Source organism: Babylonia areolata, chromosome 17, assembly GCF_041734735.1.
Source record: "Babylonia areolata isolate BAREFJ2019XMU chromosome 17, ASM4173473v1, whole genome shotgun sequence".
In the NCBI taxonomy this organism is placed as follows: domain Eukaryota; kingdom Metazoa; phylum Mollusca; class Gastropoda; order Neogastropoda; family Buccinidae; genus Babylonia; species Babylonia areolata.
This window is the reverse complement of record NC_134892.1, coordinates 8651954-8671953: the sequence shown is the minus strand read 5'-3', so window position 1 is coordinate 8671953 and position 20000 is coordinate 8651954. Positions and strand designations below refer to the sequence as shown.

Sequence of the window (20000 nt, the reverse complement as noted above, 5' to 3'; positions counted from 1 at the left end):
TAAATAAATAAACGAACGATCAGATGAAAGCCCGCAAGCCCTTTACTGATGGGGTTCACATAAAAGAAAAGGAATAGAAAGGAAATAACATAACACAATAAATTAACAAATCAACCAAAATCAGCTAATACAAATATTCAACGAGAGAGAGACAGACAGACAGACAGACAGAGACAAACAGAGACACACAGACAGACAGAGAAAGAGAGAGAGCTTCCACAAGACTGCCCGCAGAAAAGCAGCACGCTAACGAAAGGGAGCTCAGTCAGTATAAAGCAGGACAGGAAAGAGTAGCCTACCCTGTATTGTGGTCCACGTGATAAGCCACGGGTTCTGGAACAGACAGATAACCACGTGCAACAAACACAGCATACTACGACGAGCTAGCAGTGCTACCAGAGTTATAAGGAGCGTAGTGGCGTCGTCAGCTGTGTTCGACTGTTGGCCGCCGTTCTTTCTCTGTCTCTGGACCTTGCAACTGGAATGAACTTCCTCTTTCGCTTCGTCAAGTCTCCACACTCAAGTCTGGCCTTAACTCACTCAGTACGGCCAGTCCTCTCTTCTCCTCTACACAGAATCCTCGGATGTCCAGTGGGTGTCTCAATGACCCAACCTTTAGCTTCATTCGTCAGAATTGTGGTATTCTTTGTCAACATTCACCTCTTCAGTATAAGAGCCTTCCGCTTGCAATATTTTGATGGTGGTAATTGGGGTGAAACGCTGTTAACGTCGTCTCTTTCGCCGTTCGTATGGAGAGAGTTAAAACCCACCTCTTCCCAAAATAGCCTCCCTTCCCTGCCTCTTCCTTGTCTTCAGTTTCTCCAGTTTTAGAGTTATGCATGCGTGTGAATGACTGGTGCGAAAGCGCTTTGATTTGTCTCTGCACAAGATTCAGCGCTATATAAATACCATTATTATTATTATTATTATGTTTGTTCGTATCTATGTTGGTATGCCTTACTATAAACATGGTCGAAACTCACTTGTTGATGGTAATGAATGTGTAAATGGTATAAACCCACTAGTAAATCTTAACATCATTACTCATGGTATCATTCACAAATATCAATATCTATAAACGTGATGGTAATGTATATGTAAATGGTATAAACCCACTAGTAAATCTTAACATGTATACTCATGGTATCATTCACAAATGTTGATATCTATAAACGTGGCAGAAATTCACTTGTCAATGTTATAGTGATACATATGGTGGACATGATGATTCGTACACACATGGCAGAAATTCACTTGCTAAAGTTCTATACATGCATGGTAAAATTTCCCTTCTGAAGAGACTGAATAATGAGTTAATTTGTAAGTTGAATCCCTCTCTCTCTCTCTCTCTCTCTCTCTACACACACACACACACACACAACAGACTTCAGTTTTCAGACATTCTTTTTTTTCCCTTTTACAATAGATTGCAGTATCAAGGCATTACCTTCTATAACAGACTATAGTATTAAGACATTTCCTTCTACAACAGACTGAGTATTTAGATATTGCCTTTAACAACAGACTGCAGTATCCAGAAATTACCCAAGATACCCGATTATTGGAAAACTAGCAACAGACCACTGAATTAAGAGACGCTACTTTCTACAACAGACAGTATTAAGATACTGCCTTCTACAACCCACTATAGTATTAAGACATTACTTTCTACAACTGACTGCAGCATCAAGACATTACCTTATACAACAGACTGTAGCATTAAGACATTGCCATCTACAACAGACTGTAGTATCAAGACATCGCCTTTTACAACATACTGCAGTATCAACACATTACCTTATACAACAGACTGTAGTATTAAGACATTGTCTTTTGCAACAGACAGCAGTATTTAAGACATTACATTCTACAACTGATAAAAGTATTAAGACGCTATATTTTACTACAGACTAGCATTAAACGCTATCTTTTACATCAGACTGCAGTATTAAGACGCGACCTTTTGCAAAAGACTGTAGTATTAAGACGCTGCCTTTTACAACAGACTGTAGTATTAAGACGCGACGCCACCTTTCACAAAAGACTGTAGTATTAAGACGCTACCTTTTACAACAGACTACAGTATTAAGACGCTACCTTTCACAAAAGACTGCAGTATTAAGACGCTACCTTTTACAACAGACTACAATATTAAGACACTACCTTTCACAAAAGACAGTAATATTATGACGCTACCTTTTACAACAGACTACAGTATCAAGACGCTACTTTTTGAAACAGACTACAGTATCAAGATGCTACCTTTAACAACAGCATCTATACATCAACTCACTTGCACATGGCAGTTTCCACTGACGTTTCCACAGCCAGATGACGATGAGGATGTCGAAAACGATGGTAACAGCAAATGCCAAGGAAGCGCCAACAGCATAGCCAAAATAGGAAGGGGAATCACACTCTGCTCCACGTGAAGGAGGTGTTACTGTAGCTTGTACAGACAGAACAGATATGATTTCAGTCTGTCTCTCATGTCTGGTTCTGTAGTCTCACTGTGCTACCCGGGTAGTGTAGCAGGCCAGATTATATACCCTCTGTCCAGAATATACCCAGCATAAAATGGCCTGGCCAAAATATACCGGGGTATAATACTGCCCGGGCTGCTTTTTACCCCAGGGTATAAAATGGCCCAGGCCAGGGCCGTTTTTATAAACCTTACCGCTTTTTTTTTTTTTTTTTCAGATACCTGGCATGGCGACTCAGTTGCGTCATGACGTCATCTCCTCCCTCCACCCAGTTCCCGTTTTCAAACACCCAGCTCAGTGACCCGTGACTGTTCTTCACACCTGCGACCTTTTGGTTTCCCATAACCCCGGGGGATTTTCCCGATTACTCATGACCTTGACCTCGGGGACACTTCCGGAAATAGGACCCTCCCCCCCCCCAACCCCCCCACACCACGTCGCCCGTTTAACTCACTCGAAGGATCACCACCACCACCACCACCAGTGTTGGACGAAGGTGTTGTTATGGACACTGTACATAGACAAAAGAATAATTCTGACACATCACCATCGGAAAAGCAAACTATGATGTGTGTATTACACACAGAATGCAAACGGCATTTTATGCAAATAAAAGGCAATGACTGTTGATGATCACGTAAAGAAATGATTAATCTTCTGTCTACATGATGTCAGAACTGGTTGTTTATGTAGCATATATCAATATTCTGTTGTTGTTTTCATGTAACAAAGATCACGTGTAACTGAAATGAAATAACTGTTAGATTATCTTATCGATTTTAAGCACACTGGCACCAAAAATTCATATAAAAATGTGCTAATATAGGTACACCAGTACAGGTTCAGTGGGTATCTTTCGATGTCTGTTTCTGGACGTTGCAAAACTTGACAGAGACCACTTCTATCTTTCGTGTGTAGGCGTCTTTATACCACATTCCATCGCAATTTCCCTTTTGACCTATATGATTTGCGACATCCTTACTCCATCCCCTGAATTATATGAAACCTATTTATTGAAAACACACGGAAGTTTGTTGTTGTTGTTGTTTTTCGAATGAGAGGGTAGCACTCCTACATACTCGTGGATAAGAATGGGATCGTCCAATGGACTATTACTCCTTTAGTGACAACATACTGTAGCGAGGATGTGGGTGTACGTCTGGGGAATAAGGGAGCAGTGAAGAGCAACGTGACTGTAGTGCCATGGAGACAGCACACAACGTGTGACTGAAGTATATTTAAAACAAGAGAGGCAAGGCCTTCAAGACTGACTTGTGATACACTTAAAAAAAGAAGAAAAAAAATCCAAGCTTTTTATGTATTGAGTATAATTTCAAAATGTAATGTTTATGATGAGAAAGATCAGTTTAAAGCAAATTAAGTCCCCTAGCATTAATTACAGAGTAATTTCCCTTTTTTACCCTCTGCACCAAAACGTTTGCAAAATAAATAAAACTTCCATGCTTAGCAAAAGAAGTTCCTGTTTGACCAAAAAATGATAATAATGACTGCTCTTGTTGTTGGGTCAGAATTTCAGATCAAAGTGCCAAGTTTAGAGAATACAAAAAATATAAATTGAACAGTAAATGCAGTTTGCATTTTATTTGGCTTCATTTTTTTTGTGCCCATCCCATAGGTGCAATATTGTTTTAAACAAGATGACTGGAAAGAACTGAATTTTTTTCTATTTTTATGCCTAATTTGGTGTCAACTGACAAAGTATTTGCAGAGAAAATGTCAATGTTAAAGTTTACCATGGACACACACACACACACACACACAGACAACCGAACACCGGGTTAAAACATAGACTCACTTTGTTTACACAAGTGAGTCAAAAATGGAGAATGAAAGGTAAACATGACAGGTAATTCACACTCTTCAACAATCCAGTAAAATGAATTACCTTCAAAAACAGTCCCAACAAAATGCGTGGCTGCAAACTGCGTGTAGCGCACATTATTGCGCGTGATGTAGCACCTGTACTCTCGGTCTGTGTCACCAGTTGTCAGATTACGTTTCAGTATGCTCGTCTGGGTCTCAAAGCAGTCCCCTGGGACTGATTCTGGAGGAGCTATGTCTGATGGGTCTCCATCATAGGCCGTCCATGAAGTAAACTGTTGCTGTCCAAGCTTGACTCTTGTCTCCCACTTCCAGTCAATCTGAAAAGACACACACACACACATACGCACATACATAAACACACACACACATACACACACACACACACACACACACACACACACATGGAAGACGAGTTCTCTCCAGCAGATTAACAAGGAACAGAGACAAGCTTCATCACAGTCACCAGTATCGTTTGAAAATGAGAAGTGTGACGGAGTTCATACATTCTATAACTGAGTGCAGACCTGTCCTCTGGGTGAGGGATGGCGTGTTTCGCCTCCCGTTGCTGTTGGTACTGCATCCAGTTTGTGGGCTGATCAAATTTTGTTCGGTGCATGTTTTGCTTCCGTGGCAAGTCTGTGTTCTTACTCCCTTCACACCTGAAGGAGTGTGTCATAGGTCTGTTCACTTTTCTTTAAAATTAGCACAGCCATCATGTCTGACGATTCAAATCCATCGGTGCTATCAAATATGGTTCAGTGAAGGCGAACTGTATTCTCTGTGTATGTGGCTTTGTTTGTGTTCCTTGCATATATATGACGATTCAAATCCATCGGTGCTATCAAATATGGTTCAGTGAAGGCGAGCTGTATTCTCTGTGTATGTGGCTTTGTTTGTGTTCCTTGCATATATATATATATATATATATATGTGTGTGTGTGTGTGTGTGTGTGTGTGTGTGTGTGTGTGTGTGCACGCGCGTGTATGCACCGGTTCACGCAAGTGTGTGCGTTAAATTATGATTTTCTTTTGTGTTATTATGGTCCTGTGACCTATTGCGGTCAAAACCCACCCAACCCCTGGAACACCACTGACCTTCGTTTCACCACTGACCACTGTCCCAACAGGCCCGCTGCACCGCAGTTCCAGAATCTCTTGCACGGTCCACACGTCCTTGCCACTGGGATCGGGAGTCAGATCAATGGGCCCTGGACTCACTGTAATCAGCCACACATCGCGGTGTGCAATCACAGGCTTAAACCCAGGCTCCTGTCCCTTACAATGCAATACGACACAATAGAATACAATGCATCACTATGCAATACAACGCGACGCAATACAATACAATGCAATACAATACAATACAATATAATATAAAATAATACAACACAATTCAATACAATCCAGTACACTACAATACAATGCAGTACAATACAATACAACACAATGCAATACAATGCAGTACATTACAATACAATGCAGTACAATACAATACAACATAACACAATACAATGCAACACAATGCAATGCAGTACAATAAAATACAATGCACCACAATACAATGCAATACAGCACAATGCAATGCAATACAATACAATGCAATACAATACATCACAATGCAATGCAATGCAGTACAATGCAACACAACATAACACAATACAACACAATACAATACAATACAATGCATCACAATCAATACAATACAAAACAACGCAATGCAATCCAATACAATATAATGCAACACAATGCAATACATACAATACAATACAACACAATACAATACAACACAACACAATGCAATACAATGCAGTACAATACAATGCAACGCAATAAAATACAATAAAACACAATGCAATACAATACAATACAACACAATGCAATACAATACAATAATAATACATCTTTATTCGTCCATTTGGAAAACAGATTGTGCATCCACAGGCTCGTCACTCACCCTTCACAATATCTCAGCCAACAGCCAAGTTCAACACACTCGCAACATGACAAATGTTAGACAAAAGATATATATATATATATATATATATATATATATATATATATATATATATATATATATATATATATATATAAACAGCAATGCACAAAGCTAAATACACACAAGTAAGTAATACAACACAGCAGGTACATCCCCCCACCCCCGAGTCCCCTTACCCTCCACACATATAGAACTGACTCACAGTGTTATTCGTGTCTTACAGCAATTCATTCAACAGTAAATCGTTCAAGGAAAGGAAGATTTATAAAATGCTAGTAGCCAATTGAGATTGGCGTTAGAATCACTCATTTTTCTATGTAAAGACTCAATTCACAAGACCACCACTTCAGTACATACAGAAGAATAAAACGGATGCGTGGTGTCTTAAATTTAGCACGTGCTTCACAATTGCAACACCAGTACATCAGCAAGCACGGTGAGGCATTACTGCCGAGAAAGAGAAATATCTCGGTACAAATTGAAGCCAAACATTATAAAAAGCTAAGAATATAGTAACAGAGTTTAGGTTTTACGGCCATTTTAACACCAATGATCATGATGATAATGAGCAGCTTTTACCTGTGACTACCTATGTTTTACACTGCAGATTCTTTTAGTCTCACTCTCACTCCAAAGAGAGTGGTATTAGTTTTCATACTGTTGTTTCAAATGCCAATCGAACATAGAAATCTTAAGAGAATACCTTGTGCAGAATCTGTTTACTGTAGTGTTAAGCTGAAGAACCATATCAGAATCTTTTCAATGAAAGATTTCAGCCAAGGCAAGCCATAGATGTGAAAAAGGAAAAGCTGACATGACAATCAATGTTTTTAGTTGTTATTTTCAGAACGTAAACAAAGAATGCTTTGAGGAAGAGAGGGCTATCTGAAAAACAACAACAACAACAAAAAATCCCCAACAACAAACAAACAAACAAAAATAGATACGTCTCAAATGATGTTGAGTCTTCAGTCCTCCATTAAAGGGAGAACAACAAGTAGCTATACTAATGCACGTGATAGCTGCTTCAGTCTTAGGGGAACTGACTGATTGACCCTGGCTGTCAGCAGAACAAAACTAAGTTTCCTGAATCTGGGTTATAATAATAAAAAAATAATAATAATGAAAAAGCAGAGCTCTTTCCAGGTCTGCGGACTCAACTCTTAATGTTATGCATCGGTAAAATATTACCTGTCTGGACAAGTACAGAAAGAGACGTGAAAACTTTTGAAATGCAAAAAAAACACAACAACAACGAAGTTTAAGATAACAAGAGTGTGTGAGGATGATAACCGTTGACCTGCTTTAGGAGTGACTATATATCATTAAAACAATTTAAAAATCAGTTTGCAGAAGTATAACTTTCGTAACCGGAGATTAAGCCTTACAAAAAAAAATAGAATTACATAAGAACACTGCATAATAACTTTCAAATATTTATAGCAACACAGACCCTACATTAAACATTACATCAGTCAAATGAATGGACAGACAGAGAGAGAGAGAGAGAGAGAGAGAGAGATGTCATTGCAGCGACAATGCACACTATTCAAAGCAATAAATCATGAAACAAAAATGAAACAATAAACTTGTTCGAATGATTAAACAGCATACAACACGGTTTGTTCCACATCTTATTCATGAGCATATTACATTTCTTTCTCCAGAACTGGAGAGGACGCAAAAGAAACGATTTTTTTAATTCAATGTCTGAAAATCAAACACTTCCGCAATTAACATTCGCTCAGGAAAAAACAAATCAACAACAACAACAAACAAAAAAAAACCAACCACATGGTTTCTAAACTTTACCTTCAACGTCGAGAACCTTGACAGAAGTGTCTGATAATGGGGCACCACTGGTGAAATCCAAACCTGACACTCCACAAGTGTAATTTCCTGCATCTGCACACTTCGTTTGCTCCATGGTGATCACCACTTTGTTTGTAGCGAAGGATCCAGTTGGAGTCACCCCAGGAAGAGGGTTAGGTATAACCACTGTTTCAGCTCCATTTATCATAGCCAGCGTTGCAAGAGTTTGATCTTCAATATTACCATTCACTTCCACCCTCCTTTTAACGGAAATACTGTTCAGATTCCCACTAACTGGCAGGTTAGTTGCTTCACACGTGAGTGTGACAAGGCCCCCCACTGTTGACATGTTGTGGGCCAGCGTCAGCTTTTCTGGGCTGACGGTGAAATCGCTGGTCAGTGATGCAACTGAAACAAGAGAAACAAGTGTTATTGTATTGACCTGTTGTTTCTCTTTTGTCACAATGATGATTTGCGAAATTCGGGCTGCTCTTCCCAGGAAGGGCGCGTCTCGCTTCACTGATGGTCTGGGAGGGAGGGGGGAGGTGCAGGAACTGTGAGCTGCAACCTATTTTTACCTACTTTTTTTCTTTTTTTATTTAATGGGCCCCCAATCAATCCTTCTATTTTTCCGAAATTCCTTCTTTTGTTTTCAGAACATCCTCCCAATCCCTAAATCAGTCATACCTTGTCTATGCATTTTCCCAAAGATGGGCAGTTTTTACATAATTTCATGTGTGACGATTGTTTGATAAATTGCCCGGTTTTTGTGTGTGTTTTTGTTGTGTGTTTTTTTTTTTTTTTTTTTTTTTTTTTTTGGGGGGGGGGGGGGGGGGGGGGGGGGGGGGGGGGGGGGGGGGGGTTGCTCTGGTGTGCAAGGCTCCTGTTGATTACGTCTCTGTCACTCACCTTCTCACGATCATACTTTGTGATCATTCATGTATATCTAATTGGACGTCGAGTTGTATTGCTCCTTCGAAATTACGTGCTGCTCTTCTAGCGGCTTGGTCTACCATTCATTTGAAGATATCCGCGTTTGTGTGTGTGTGTGTGTGCGCGCGCGCGCGCGCGCGTGTGTGTGTGTGTGTGTGTGTGAGGGGGAGGTTGGGAGGGGTGGGGTAGGGGGGTGAAGGGTGGGGGCGTCTGCCAGTCATGCTGGATAATCGAGGTTAGGTGATGTGTTGTGTTTTGTTGTGTTGTGTTGTATTGTGTTGTGTGGTGCTGTGCTGTGCTGTGCTGCGTTGCGTGGTACGCATTGTATTGTATTGTGTTGTATTGTATTGTATTGCGTTGCGTTGCGTTGCTTTGTATCGCATTGCATTGCATTGCATTGTATTGTATTGTATTCAGATAGGGAGCATCGCCACAGTGTAGCGGCCACCTTTTCTTTTTTTCTGACCGCTAGTAGAGATATATTTGACTATCAACGTTGATTGTTTTTTTACGAGTGTCTGTGCTTGTGTCTCATGTATGTGCGGGCGTGTGAATGCGTGCGTGTGCGCGAGTGTATGTGGGTGCGTATATGTTGTTTTTGTTTTTGTTTTGTTTTGATTTTTTGGAATTCGTGTACATTTTTGCCCTGTTGGGGCGAGGGGAACCAAGCATGCACACGCTCTTGTGTGCAAGTGCGCGCGAACACGAGATAGCTCGCGAGCTTGTGCGTGCATAGTTATATGTATGACTGTGTGCGTGTGTGCGCGCTCGAGTGTGCGTGCTGTGTGCGTGTATCACTGCGAAACTTGAGGAACATTTGGGGTGAAGGTGGGGTGGGGGGTTCTTACGATTTTTAAAATATTTTTTATGAAAAGTTATGAATTGACTGCTCCTAAAATAATGTGCTTAAGTCGCACATGACCTCGGTGACATATAGAAACAACGACGACATGTAAGAGTAAGAGCCCTCATTGAAACAAATATGGTGACACATAGATATGGTCAGAAAGAAAAGATCTGAGCACATCACTCCTCTTTTGCAACATCTCCACTGGCTCCCTGTTTCACACAGAATAAAGTACAAGATCAGCACTCTATGCTATAAATGTATTCACAAATCAGCCCCTTCCTATCTCTGTGGCTGCCTTCACCTCTACACTCTATCTCGCTCATTACGATCAGCTTCCGATCCACTCTGTTTTCGCATACCCAGATTCAAACTCTCAACTGTTGGCCGCCGTTCTTTCTCTGTCTCTGGACTTTGCAATTGGAATGAACTTCCTCTTTCGCTCGTCAGGTCTCTGCACTCAGCTCTTTCAAGTCTGGCCTTAAAACCCACCTCTTCCCAAAATAGCCTCCCTTCCCTGCCTCTTCCTTGTCTTCAGTTTCTCCAGTTTTAGAGTTATGCATGCGTGTGAATGACTGGTGCGAAAGCGTTTTGATTTGTCTATGCACAAGATTCAACGCTATATAAATACCATTATTATTATTATCATTATCATTATTATGATACAAAGACCTTACCCCCCGCCCCCCACCTCTCCCCCACGTCCCCGTCACTTGCCACCCAAAAGCACTGACCTGCCTGTGGCCCTGTGTTAAACAGTCCAACAACGAACACACACACCAACACGCCCGTCAAAACCATGGCTTCCCCCTTGTAGGTTGAATCTGATCTGCTGTCGTTTCGTCAACCGGTGTTAACAGTCCTGTGTTTTTCCACCCCAGCACAATGTACGCACCACTGTTCGACAACCTCGTTAACACGCCGTTTGTAGGACTGAAACACTATCCTTAGACTGTGGTACTGAAACTGAAACTGTTAAGACACTTGCTGAATTCCCTGTGCCGCTGTAGTGTTCAACACCTTGAAGATGTCTTTTTTCTCTCCCGTCATTGAAAGCTGAAGAGAATGTCACATGACACTTTCCGACCGCGCGACGGACTGGTTCGACTGGCTTCGCTGCTGTTGTAGTGCGTAGGATTGTATAAGTTCGTTGGTGTTGCTTTCAAGTGCTGTGTGGGTTTTTTTTTTGTTCCGGGTTCGTACACTGTAAACTGCTATTTAGCGTGAGGAAAAATACGTACAGAGAAATGAAGCAATATATTCTTTTTCTACGTGTGCATGCACACACACACACACACACACACACACACACACACACACACACACACACACACACACACGCACACACACACACACACACACACACACACACACACACACATATCTTCAAATGAATGGTAGACCAAGCCGCTAGAAGAGCAGCACGTAATTTCGAAGGCGCAATACAACTCGACGTTCAATTAGATATACATGAATACTTTAGTAGTACAGAAAATGTATCTAGATATTGATTTAATAAACTGCTGATAGATTCAAACAATAATTATTATCAATATTGTGTGAACACAAAAAATGCGGCAAATCCCAAATATTTCTGAATTTGATACCTACAGCACATTCGAGACAAATTGCAAGTCTTATGTATAGAATTCGTGTAAATGCCTTTCGAACAAAAATTTTCTAATAATATGAAATACATGTGCGGCAATTAAATAACTGTAAGCCATCTACTCATCCATTGTCCAAGCATAAGACAGTTAATACCAAAAGCTGTAGTTGATCGCTTTTCTACCAATGTTGCATTAGCCACTGAAAAGATTTTGAATGATTTTTCCTTGCTTAGAATGTTTTCGGAAATTTTGAACTCCGATTCAGTTGGTATCCTCCTTTGATATATTTTAATTAATGTCGTTATTCATATTAACTTCGTTGTAAGTTAATACTTGTTGATGTTGTAAGTTAATACTTGTTGATATGCATACACCTAATTTCCCTTAATAACACCTCATTTATTACACACCACCAGCTCTTTAAACTTTATATTTCTTATAATATATTCATTTTCATTTCCTCTGAAACATACATGAACACTTTCCTACACTAATATTCACAAGCATTCCCTCTCTTTCACCCATTACCTCTCTTCTTTTCGTCTAACCCTCCATAAAAAAGACACAAATGTCGATGCCGTATGTACTCAGTTGCAGAGTGATATTGATAAACTCGTAAAATGGACCGAAATTAATCACATGGCAATTCACCCACACAAATCAAAATTTATGCTAGTGACAACCAGACAGAAACGCCAAAACATCAAATCTAGATTACTCGGACCAAAGGTACTTGGCAGTGAGTTGGGGGTAGTTAATTCTTGCAAATTACTTGGTCTTACTATTGATAATAACCTGTCATGGTCTAATCATGTTTCTGCTTTATGTAAAAAGCTATCGAAAAAATTATATCAGCTCAACAGAATTAAACATTTCCTTGATCAACATACCCGCAAGTTATTTTTCACGCATACATTCAACCTGACCTCGACTATGCCTCAACATGCTGGGACTTAGCAAGCAATAATTGCTTGAAACCACTCATAAGCATATACAGACGTTCTCTCAAGATTATTCTCCTCAAATCTTCTATCTATACTAACGACTACAAAGAACTAAACATTCTTCCTTTCCATCTCAAATGTATCTTTAATAAAGGTGTTTTTATGTACAAATTTAAAAAGAAATTAGCACCATCCTACCTTCAGAGGAAATTTCCTGAAAAAAGTGTTCGTGGCAAGAATACCATTTCTATCCCTCGTCCGAGAACTAACCTTTTCATGACATCTCTCATCTATTCTGGTGGTAAACTATGGAATGAAATTCCCGACTATCTGAAAAATAAATCCACCTTGGTATCATTCAAAAAAGAGTACCAGAAATATCTCATGAAACAATTATAAATAATTCTTATATACCGTGTTTTCTTTGAGCTTCTTGAGAGAGCTTCTACACAATAACATTTTTTTCCGTTGCTCTCTGACAATGTGAACAGGGAAAGGAGCTCAGAAGATTAGTGTATATCAGTCCGTGTATACATGCGTGCGTAAGCTGGTGCGTGCGTGCGTGCGTGCGTGTGTGTGTGTGTGTGTGTGTGTGTGTGTGTGTGTGTGTGTGTGTGACTGAGTTATATTCCATGCTATTTTTTATGTTTCGTGATTAACTCTTGTTGTTGTAGTTGTTGTTACTGTCTACACCGAGTGTCCGTACCGATTTTTTTTTCTTTTTTTTTTTCATCTTTTGTGCGTGTGAGTGGTTGTGTGTGTTAGTGTGTGAGGGAGGGCATAGTGTAAAGAAGCTTCCAGCTTATCCAGTTACCCTCAATAAAACATGTGTTCATTGTTCATTGTCTGATAAAACTTCTTGAAAATAGACGTCAAACTGGAGATCTACAAACGCGGATGTGCGCGGACACAAATACACACAGAGGCTACACAGTTAACTAGCGATCTCACTCAAATGTAAACACACACACACACACACACACACACACACACACACACACACACTCACACACACACACACACACACACACACACACACACACACACACACACACACACACAGAGGCGGACACTTTCCGAGGTGCACAAAAGGAAGTGAGGGAGCTTATTTCATTGCACTTTTGAAGTAAACAAGAGAGGTACTTGTGATGCACTTTTTTTTTTCATGTATTATTATTTTTTTTTAAATAATTCAATCGTTAAAACGTGTCCTGTATTTGTTATCAGAAAACTCCGGGTAACAAAAAAAAAAAAAAAAAAAAAAAAAAAAAAAGGGGGGGGTGGGGGGATGTGGGGGTCGGGGGAGAGGGGGTGGGGGGTATGAAAGCAGAATCGAACCAAGCAAGTTCGGGTGGAAAAAAGCAGCTTTTAGTCAAAGCACTATAGTTGCGCATCTAGCAATGACGTTCAAAAACTAATATTTACGTACGTGTGTGTGTGTGTGTGTGTGTGTGTTGTTGTTGTTGTTGTTGTTGTTGTTTTTGTTTTTTTACGAGCGATAATATCTCGGGCATTCATGACATTAAGTCCGCGGTAAAGGAGACGTTGTCATTGCCTGAAGCACACGACAGCATAAACATCCGTTTTCTCTTGATCGGCGGAGATGCGTGTTAGAGTGGTCGGAAACTACAACACGGTCCATTTAATTTCTCGTTTATGTTCTTTCTAGTTAATTCAATGTCCACTTTAAAACATCTACTTGCAGTAAACACGTCGATGATGTAGTCAATGTCATTTTGTTTGCACAAGTGAGTCCAAAAGTGTCGTATGAGGTGAAAAGGGCTTATATCAGAGAAGTTATAAAATTCATGATATACCAGCCCCCGCGGTGGCGAAGTGGTTAGCGTCGCGGACTGACGGCTGGGTTCGAATCTCAGCGGAGGTGGGTTTTTCGGTACGCGGTCCGTGGCCAGCTCCTACCCAGAGTTGAGTATGCTGTGGGCTTAAATGGGGAAACTGGGACCACACTGTCGAGTGTCATCCACTTCAAGGATGCATCTTTGGGTGTGTTGCTCTAATTATCTGACCAACACTGGAAGTGTCTGTATCTCTCGGGTCTGGGTAACGCCGGGATATCATTATGACAGGAAGCGTAGAGTACAGCCTTGTCACGCAGTCCCAAACCAAAATGGACCTCCATAGCAACATCGTCATCGTCATCCTCCTCCTCCTTCATCATCATCAATATAAACAAAACAGTCTCAAAGCCTGCATCATCATCAATACAAACAAAACAGTCTCAATGTCTGTGGCCTTTCATGCCCTGCTGTCATGGTGACCTCAGTTTCGACATCCCTCCACTTACGTGCTTGGGGTGAGTCCTGTCAATGTCTTTAGTGTAGGCAGATTTATGGGGGGCTGTTGTTTGAGGGACGTGGTGGCGGTCTTCACTCTGGGAGGGACGCTCACTCTGGCTCCGTGACTAAGCCATTATTTTCGTTAGTATGGGGCTTAGTAGGTAGTGTCCTAAGTGCCTTAAATCAGAACAGGCACCACTGAACACCACCGAAGTGACTCAGCAGCAGTGCAGGGTCTCCTCTGGTGTGTAGCCTCCTGACGACCTAACATCGATGGTTCCCTGCGGACTGCCGACGCTGGAACTGTGACGGACAAACCCGGGTGTGGCCATGTATGGGGGAATCTAAATGAGCGGTGTGGGAGTAATGCCACTAAAACAAGGCAGATGATGGGGCAGCAATTTTTTTTAAAATAAAATAAAATAACATAAAATAAAATAAAGATAAATAAAAATTAAAATAAAATAAAAATCATGATGCGCAAGGGAGCTAGCTGGTTGCGTTTTCCCTTTCCCTCAACTGACAACTGTGCGACTGAGATATTGTGGATCATAACCAAATAAGTGATGAGACATGCACAAATCTTTCTCAGAATAAACATTTAGCAGCCTCCTTCGCCTCCTTTCAATTACATGCTGTCGATGTCGTCAATTATCGACTGAATGCTGGATTTTGAAATGGAGATGATGAAGAAAACATCAAGAATTATATCAAGATTGTCAAAGTTATAAGCTGATTGGAAAACAAAGCACACACACACACACACACACACACACACACACACACACACACACACACACACACACACACACACACTGCATGCAGGAAAAAAAAAGGTGGCGCTCTCAGTGAAGCGACGCGCTCTCCCTGGCGAGAGCAGCCCGAATTTCACACAGAGAAATCTGCTGCGACTAACATTAGTATACAATACAATAGAATGCAGCATATTGCATTTTCTTTAATTACTTGTTTCACTAACTTCACGTATTCTTTATCTTTCAGAACAGAATAACTAAACTTCCAGAATTGCTCGTCTCTTTTTCGCTTGTCAGTTTTTAGTTCAAGGGAGACGATGGGAGGATCAGATATATAGCTGGGATATAGGCCTACATCGGCACATCAACTTCAGATATCAGCAATTCTGAAAAAAACAACAAAAAACAAAAAACAAACACCTAAGCTACTCTGTTGTACTGACTTCAGTCCTTCCCCCTGGGTAGTCCGTCTTGTCAATAAACAGATGTCGCCAGATATCTACCACATCAAATGATTCTGTCACATCCAAAATATTATTTCTACTTCTGGGGCGATATATATAGCAAATGTAAATCATATCATCCATCCATGGATCTCATACAATATTCCAACCTCCACCTATAATTATATTTTCATTGCCTGTTTATCCCATCTGATAACTTCTTCTTCTTCTTTGTTCGTGGGCTGCAACTCCCACGTTCACTCGTATGTACACGAGTGGGCTTTTGCGTGTATGACCGTTTTTACCCCGCCATGTAGGCAGCCATACTTCGTTTTCGGGGTTATAACATTTTTAAAAAATAGAACATTCCCTCGATTGCTACTTCCATACACATTAACCCTTTCACCGCCAAACTCGCAAGTGGAAGGCTTAAAGCGGTGACTTGTTTTTATTGTTTGCTTTTTTTACCCTTGTAGTAGGTATTAACGTGGCGATAGCATTGAGATGGCCTTAGTGGTGTTGGCGAGGCTCTAAGCACCATAATTTTATTTCAATGGCATGTATTGTCGCCCCTGCATTCGTTCGAATCACGGTGACGGCGCCTGGTGGGTAAAGGGTGGAGATTTTTACGATCCCCCAGGTCAACATATGTGCAGACCTGCTAGTGCCTGAACCCCCTTCGTGTGTATATGCAAGCAGAAGATCAAAATACGCACGTTAAAGATCCTGTAATCCATGTCAGCGTTCGGTGGGTTATGGAAACAAGAACATACCCAGCATGCACACTCCCGAAAACGGAGTATGGCTGCCTACATGGCGGGGTAAAAACGGTCATACACGTAAAAGCCCACTCGTGTGCATACGAGTGAACGCAGAAGAAGAAGTCGCCCGTGTATGGATTGTCGCTGGCGATAAAGCGTGCAGCCCTCACTGCACGTGTTGTCCCTTCTCCGTCCTGGTGCTGTTGTGAGGAGTGAGTGAGGAGTTGTGACGTAACATTTACGACCCAGCAGACAGTCGTTGAATGGCTGTGCCCTCGCAGATAAGATAACACACACACACACACACACACACACACACACACTCCCACACACACACATCCGCACGCAAAAACACGCTAACATGCGCACACACACACACACACACACACACACACACACACATACACACACACGCTAAATACACCCACACATAATCATACTCCCTCTCCCATCACACACCACTTTTATATAAACACGAATGCTTTCTCAAACACACACGAAATACACGCGCACGCACACACTCACACAAACAAGCACATAGCAATCTCATATGCACGTGCGCACATGAACACACGCATACAGCAACAACAGCAACAGTGCAGAGGGGCGACAATATGTGTAGTGAGGGCAGCACGTATTGTCGCCAGCGACAATCCATACAGGGGCGACAATATGTGTAGTGAGGGCAGCACGTATTGTCGCCAGCGACAATCCATACAGGGGCGACAATATGTGTAGTCAGGGCAGCAGGTATTGTCGCCAGCGACAATCCATACAGGGATGACAATACGTGCCACAACCACAGTTACCCTTTAACTCTCTCCATACGAACGGCGAAAGAGACGACGTTAACTGCGTTTCACCCCAATTACCACCATCAAACTATTGCAAGCGGAAGGCTCTTATACTGAAGAGGTGAATGTTGACAAAGATACCACAATTCTGATGACGGAAGCTAAAGGTTGGGTCATTCAGACACCCACTGGACATCCAAGGGGTCTGTGTAGAGGAGAAAAGAGGACTGGCCGTACTGAGTGAGTTAACGTTTCATGAAAACATCTCATGGTTTGTCCTCTTACAGATCATTGAGTTCGAAACGGCAAATGAATTGATGTACTTTGTTTCGTTTTTTCACAAGTCATTGTGCTCATCTGGAGGTACAGGGATCAACAGTCAATAGTAGTTTTTCTTCCCAGTGTGTGTGTGTGTATGCACGTGCGCGTGTGCGTACGTACGTGCGTGTGTGTGTGTGTTGTGAATTTTCTTCCGCAGACATTACGAACACCACTGCTGTTGATCGCAAACCACGAGACATGATGTACTACCATCACCGTGATAACTGGCGGGGACAGGGGAGGAAACTCCAGTCCTGTCCAGCACTTCCAGTCATACTCTCCCTTAGAATAAATACACTGTGTTGTGATTTTGTTGTTGTTGTTGTTTGCTTCTTGTTGTTTTTATTTATTCACCATCTGGGTGAACATTAAATATGATGTGGAGGAATTAAAAACAAAACCAACGAAACAAAAAGAAAAGAAAAACTACTACTACTACTACTACTACTACTTCTCTCTCTCTCTCTCTCTCACTTTCTTTCACACACACACACACACACACACACACACACACACACCGCCATAAAAAATGCCACCCTAAGAGAGTCGGGTGGATGCAAGAGAAATTTATTGTTCACTTTTTTTTTTAACAAAACGATTTCAAGGTGTGCATTACAAAGGACACATACCAGAATGTGAATTTTTCTTTGTTCGTCGTCAAGCTTGCATTGCTTATCTACAGTAAATAACATTCAAACACATGTTGAGTTTAATATGGAAAAAAAAGAAAAAGCCTATGACTACGGTGAAGCATGACACATGAATTTGACGTCATCCATGAACTACGTCACGCTCGCCTTTGGCTGTCTTCAATTACTTGAACTGGAATCAGACGTTTGAGGCCTGTGAAGGCCAGTTCGTCGGTCAATTGATACAGTATACCAGCATGCGTGGCCATAATGATAGTATACTGGATTATAAACACTTGGAGAGTTGGCCCAATTACGAAACGGCCGGCTTGCCTTTGGTGAGTTCGGGAGTGCTAACTGGATTATTGTACCAACAGAGACGTGAGGGCACTTTCAACGTGTTGACACATTAAAGTGGTGAGTACAATTATGATTCGCAAAGGAAGTTTTAACGACTGAGGGGTGGACATAATGACTACCAAGTTGAACCGATCTCTCAATCAAAGAAGGCTACTCACTTTCGTAGCTTTCGTCGGCGATCCGGCCGGCTTCTTCAGCGCAACTGCTGGGTAGAGAACTAGCAGCTGTACGCATCGCCGTGAGCGAACTCACGACAATGTGACTTGACGAGTGAGGAGTACACCGAAGGCAGGTTGTGTCGGCCCCGGTCACGGTTGAAGGTGGGGTTCCTGGCGGTGATGTGGACTGCTTCCTTTACTCCCCTCTGGAACCATCTTGCTTCTCTGTCGAGAACTTGCACATTGCATACAGCTGCTAATTCTCTACCCAGCAGTTGCGCTGAAGAAGCCGGCCGGATCGCCGACGAAAACTACGCAAGTGAGTAGCCTTCTTTGACTGAGACTGTGAGAGATCGGTTTAACTTGGTAGTCATTACAAATATGATTATTTCTAGATCTACGTGTTCGTGTTCATTAGTATGTGCTGGGTCTTGAGTTGCCCATTCCCCACAATATCTTCTTTCAATTTCTTCCCCTACCCATTGCAAGAGTTAAACCATTTGAAGACAGTACGATGCGTTCGTCTTCTGTGTCGTATTCCACCATCCTCTCAAGAAGATGGAATCCTGTGCTTCATGAGAACCTCTCTCTTGAACATTTAGTTTATTTATGACAGCCCATTCATCATCATCATCAGTAGCAGTAGTAGTATAGGGACTGCCAAGTCATCTGCCTAGACCTCTCAACCTTTTTATGTCCCCATCGAATCTTCATCTTCACTTTTTCCATTTAATTTAATTTATTTATTTGCTTCTTTTGTTTGTTGTTGTTGGGCGGGGTTCGCAAGTACACCTCTGTAAGAAACTTTGTTTTATTCATCATAATCAGAAATTTTTTTCTTTTAAGATGGAATTGGTGTCAAGGAGATTTTTAAACGTGTTAGTATTTTGTGCAAGTTTAATTTCGGTTGGTAGTGCATTACATGTTTGTGCAATTCGGTTAGCCAATGAATTTTTTTCTAATGTTTTCTTTCTTTTTTTCTAGTGGCTTCTAAATACAAAATTAAAACATG

At 41.4% G+C, this 20000-nt stretch overlaps 1 protein-coding gene across 3 annotated transcripts in view; it reads right to left on the bottom strand.

The window, feature by feature from the left end:
* LOC143291631 (uncharacterized) overlaps nt 1-11026 on the bottom strand; it is a 20893-nt gene extending 9867 nt beyond the window's left edge. The window contains exons 1-7 of one of the 3 annotated variants that reach the window (XM_076601596.1): nt 10651-11026; nt 8137-8544; nt 5424-5545; nt 4390-4645; nt 2938-2994; nt 2294-2449; nt 300-333 (exon numbers count right to left, since the gene is read on the bottom strand). In XM_076601596.1, coding sequence (XP_076457711.1) covers nt 300-333; nt 2294-2449; nt 2938-2994; nt 4390-4645; nt 5424-5545; nt 8137-8544; nt 10651-10717 — 1100 coding nt within the window. In that variant the 5' untranslated portion in view covers nt 10718-11026. The remainder of the gene's footprint in view (nt 1-299; nt 334-2293; nt 2450-2937; nt 2995-4389; nt 4646-5423; nt 5546-8136; nt 8545-10650) is intronic. The other 2 variants (XM_076601597.1, XM_076601598.1) reach the window with 2 other exon arrangements.
* Nucleotides 11027-20000: the final 8974 nt, after the last annotated feature.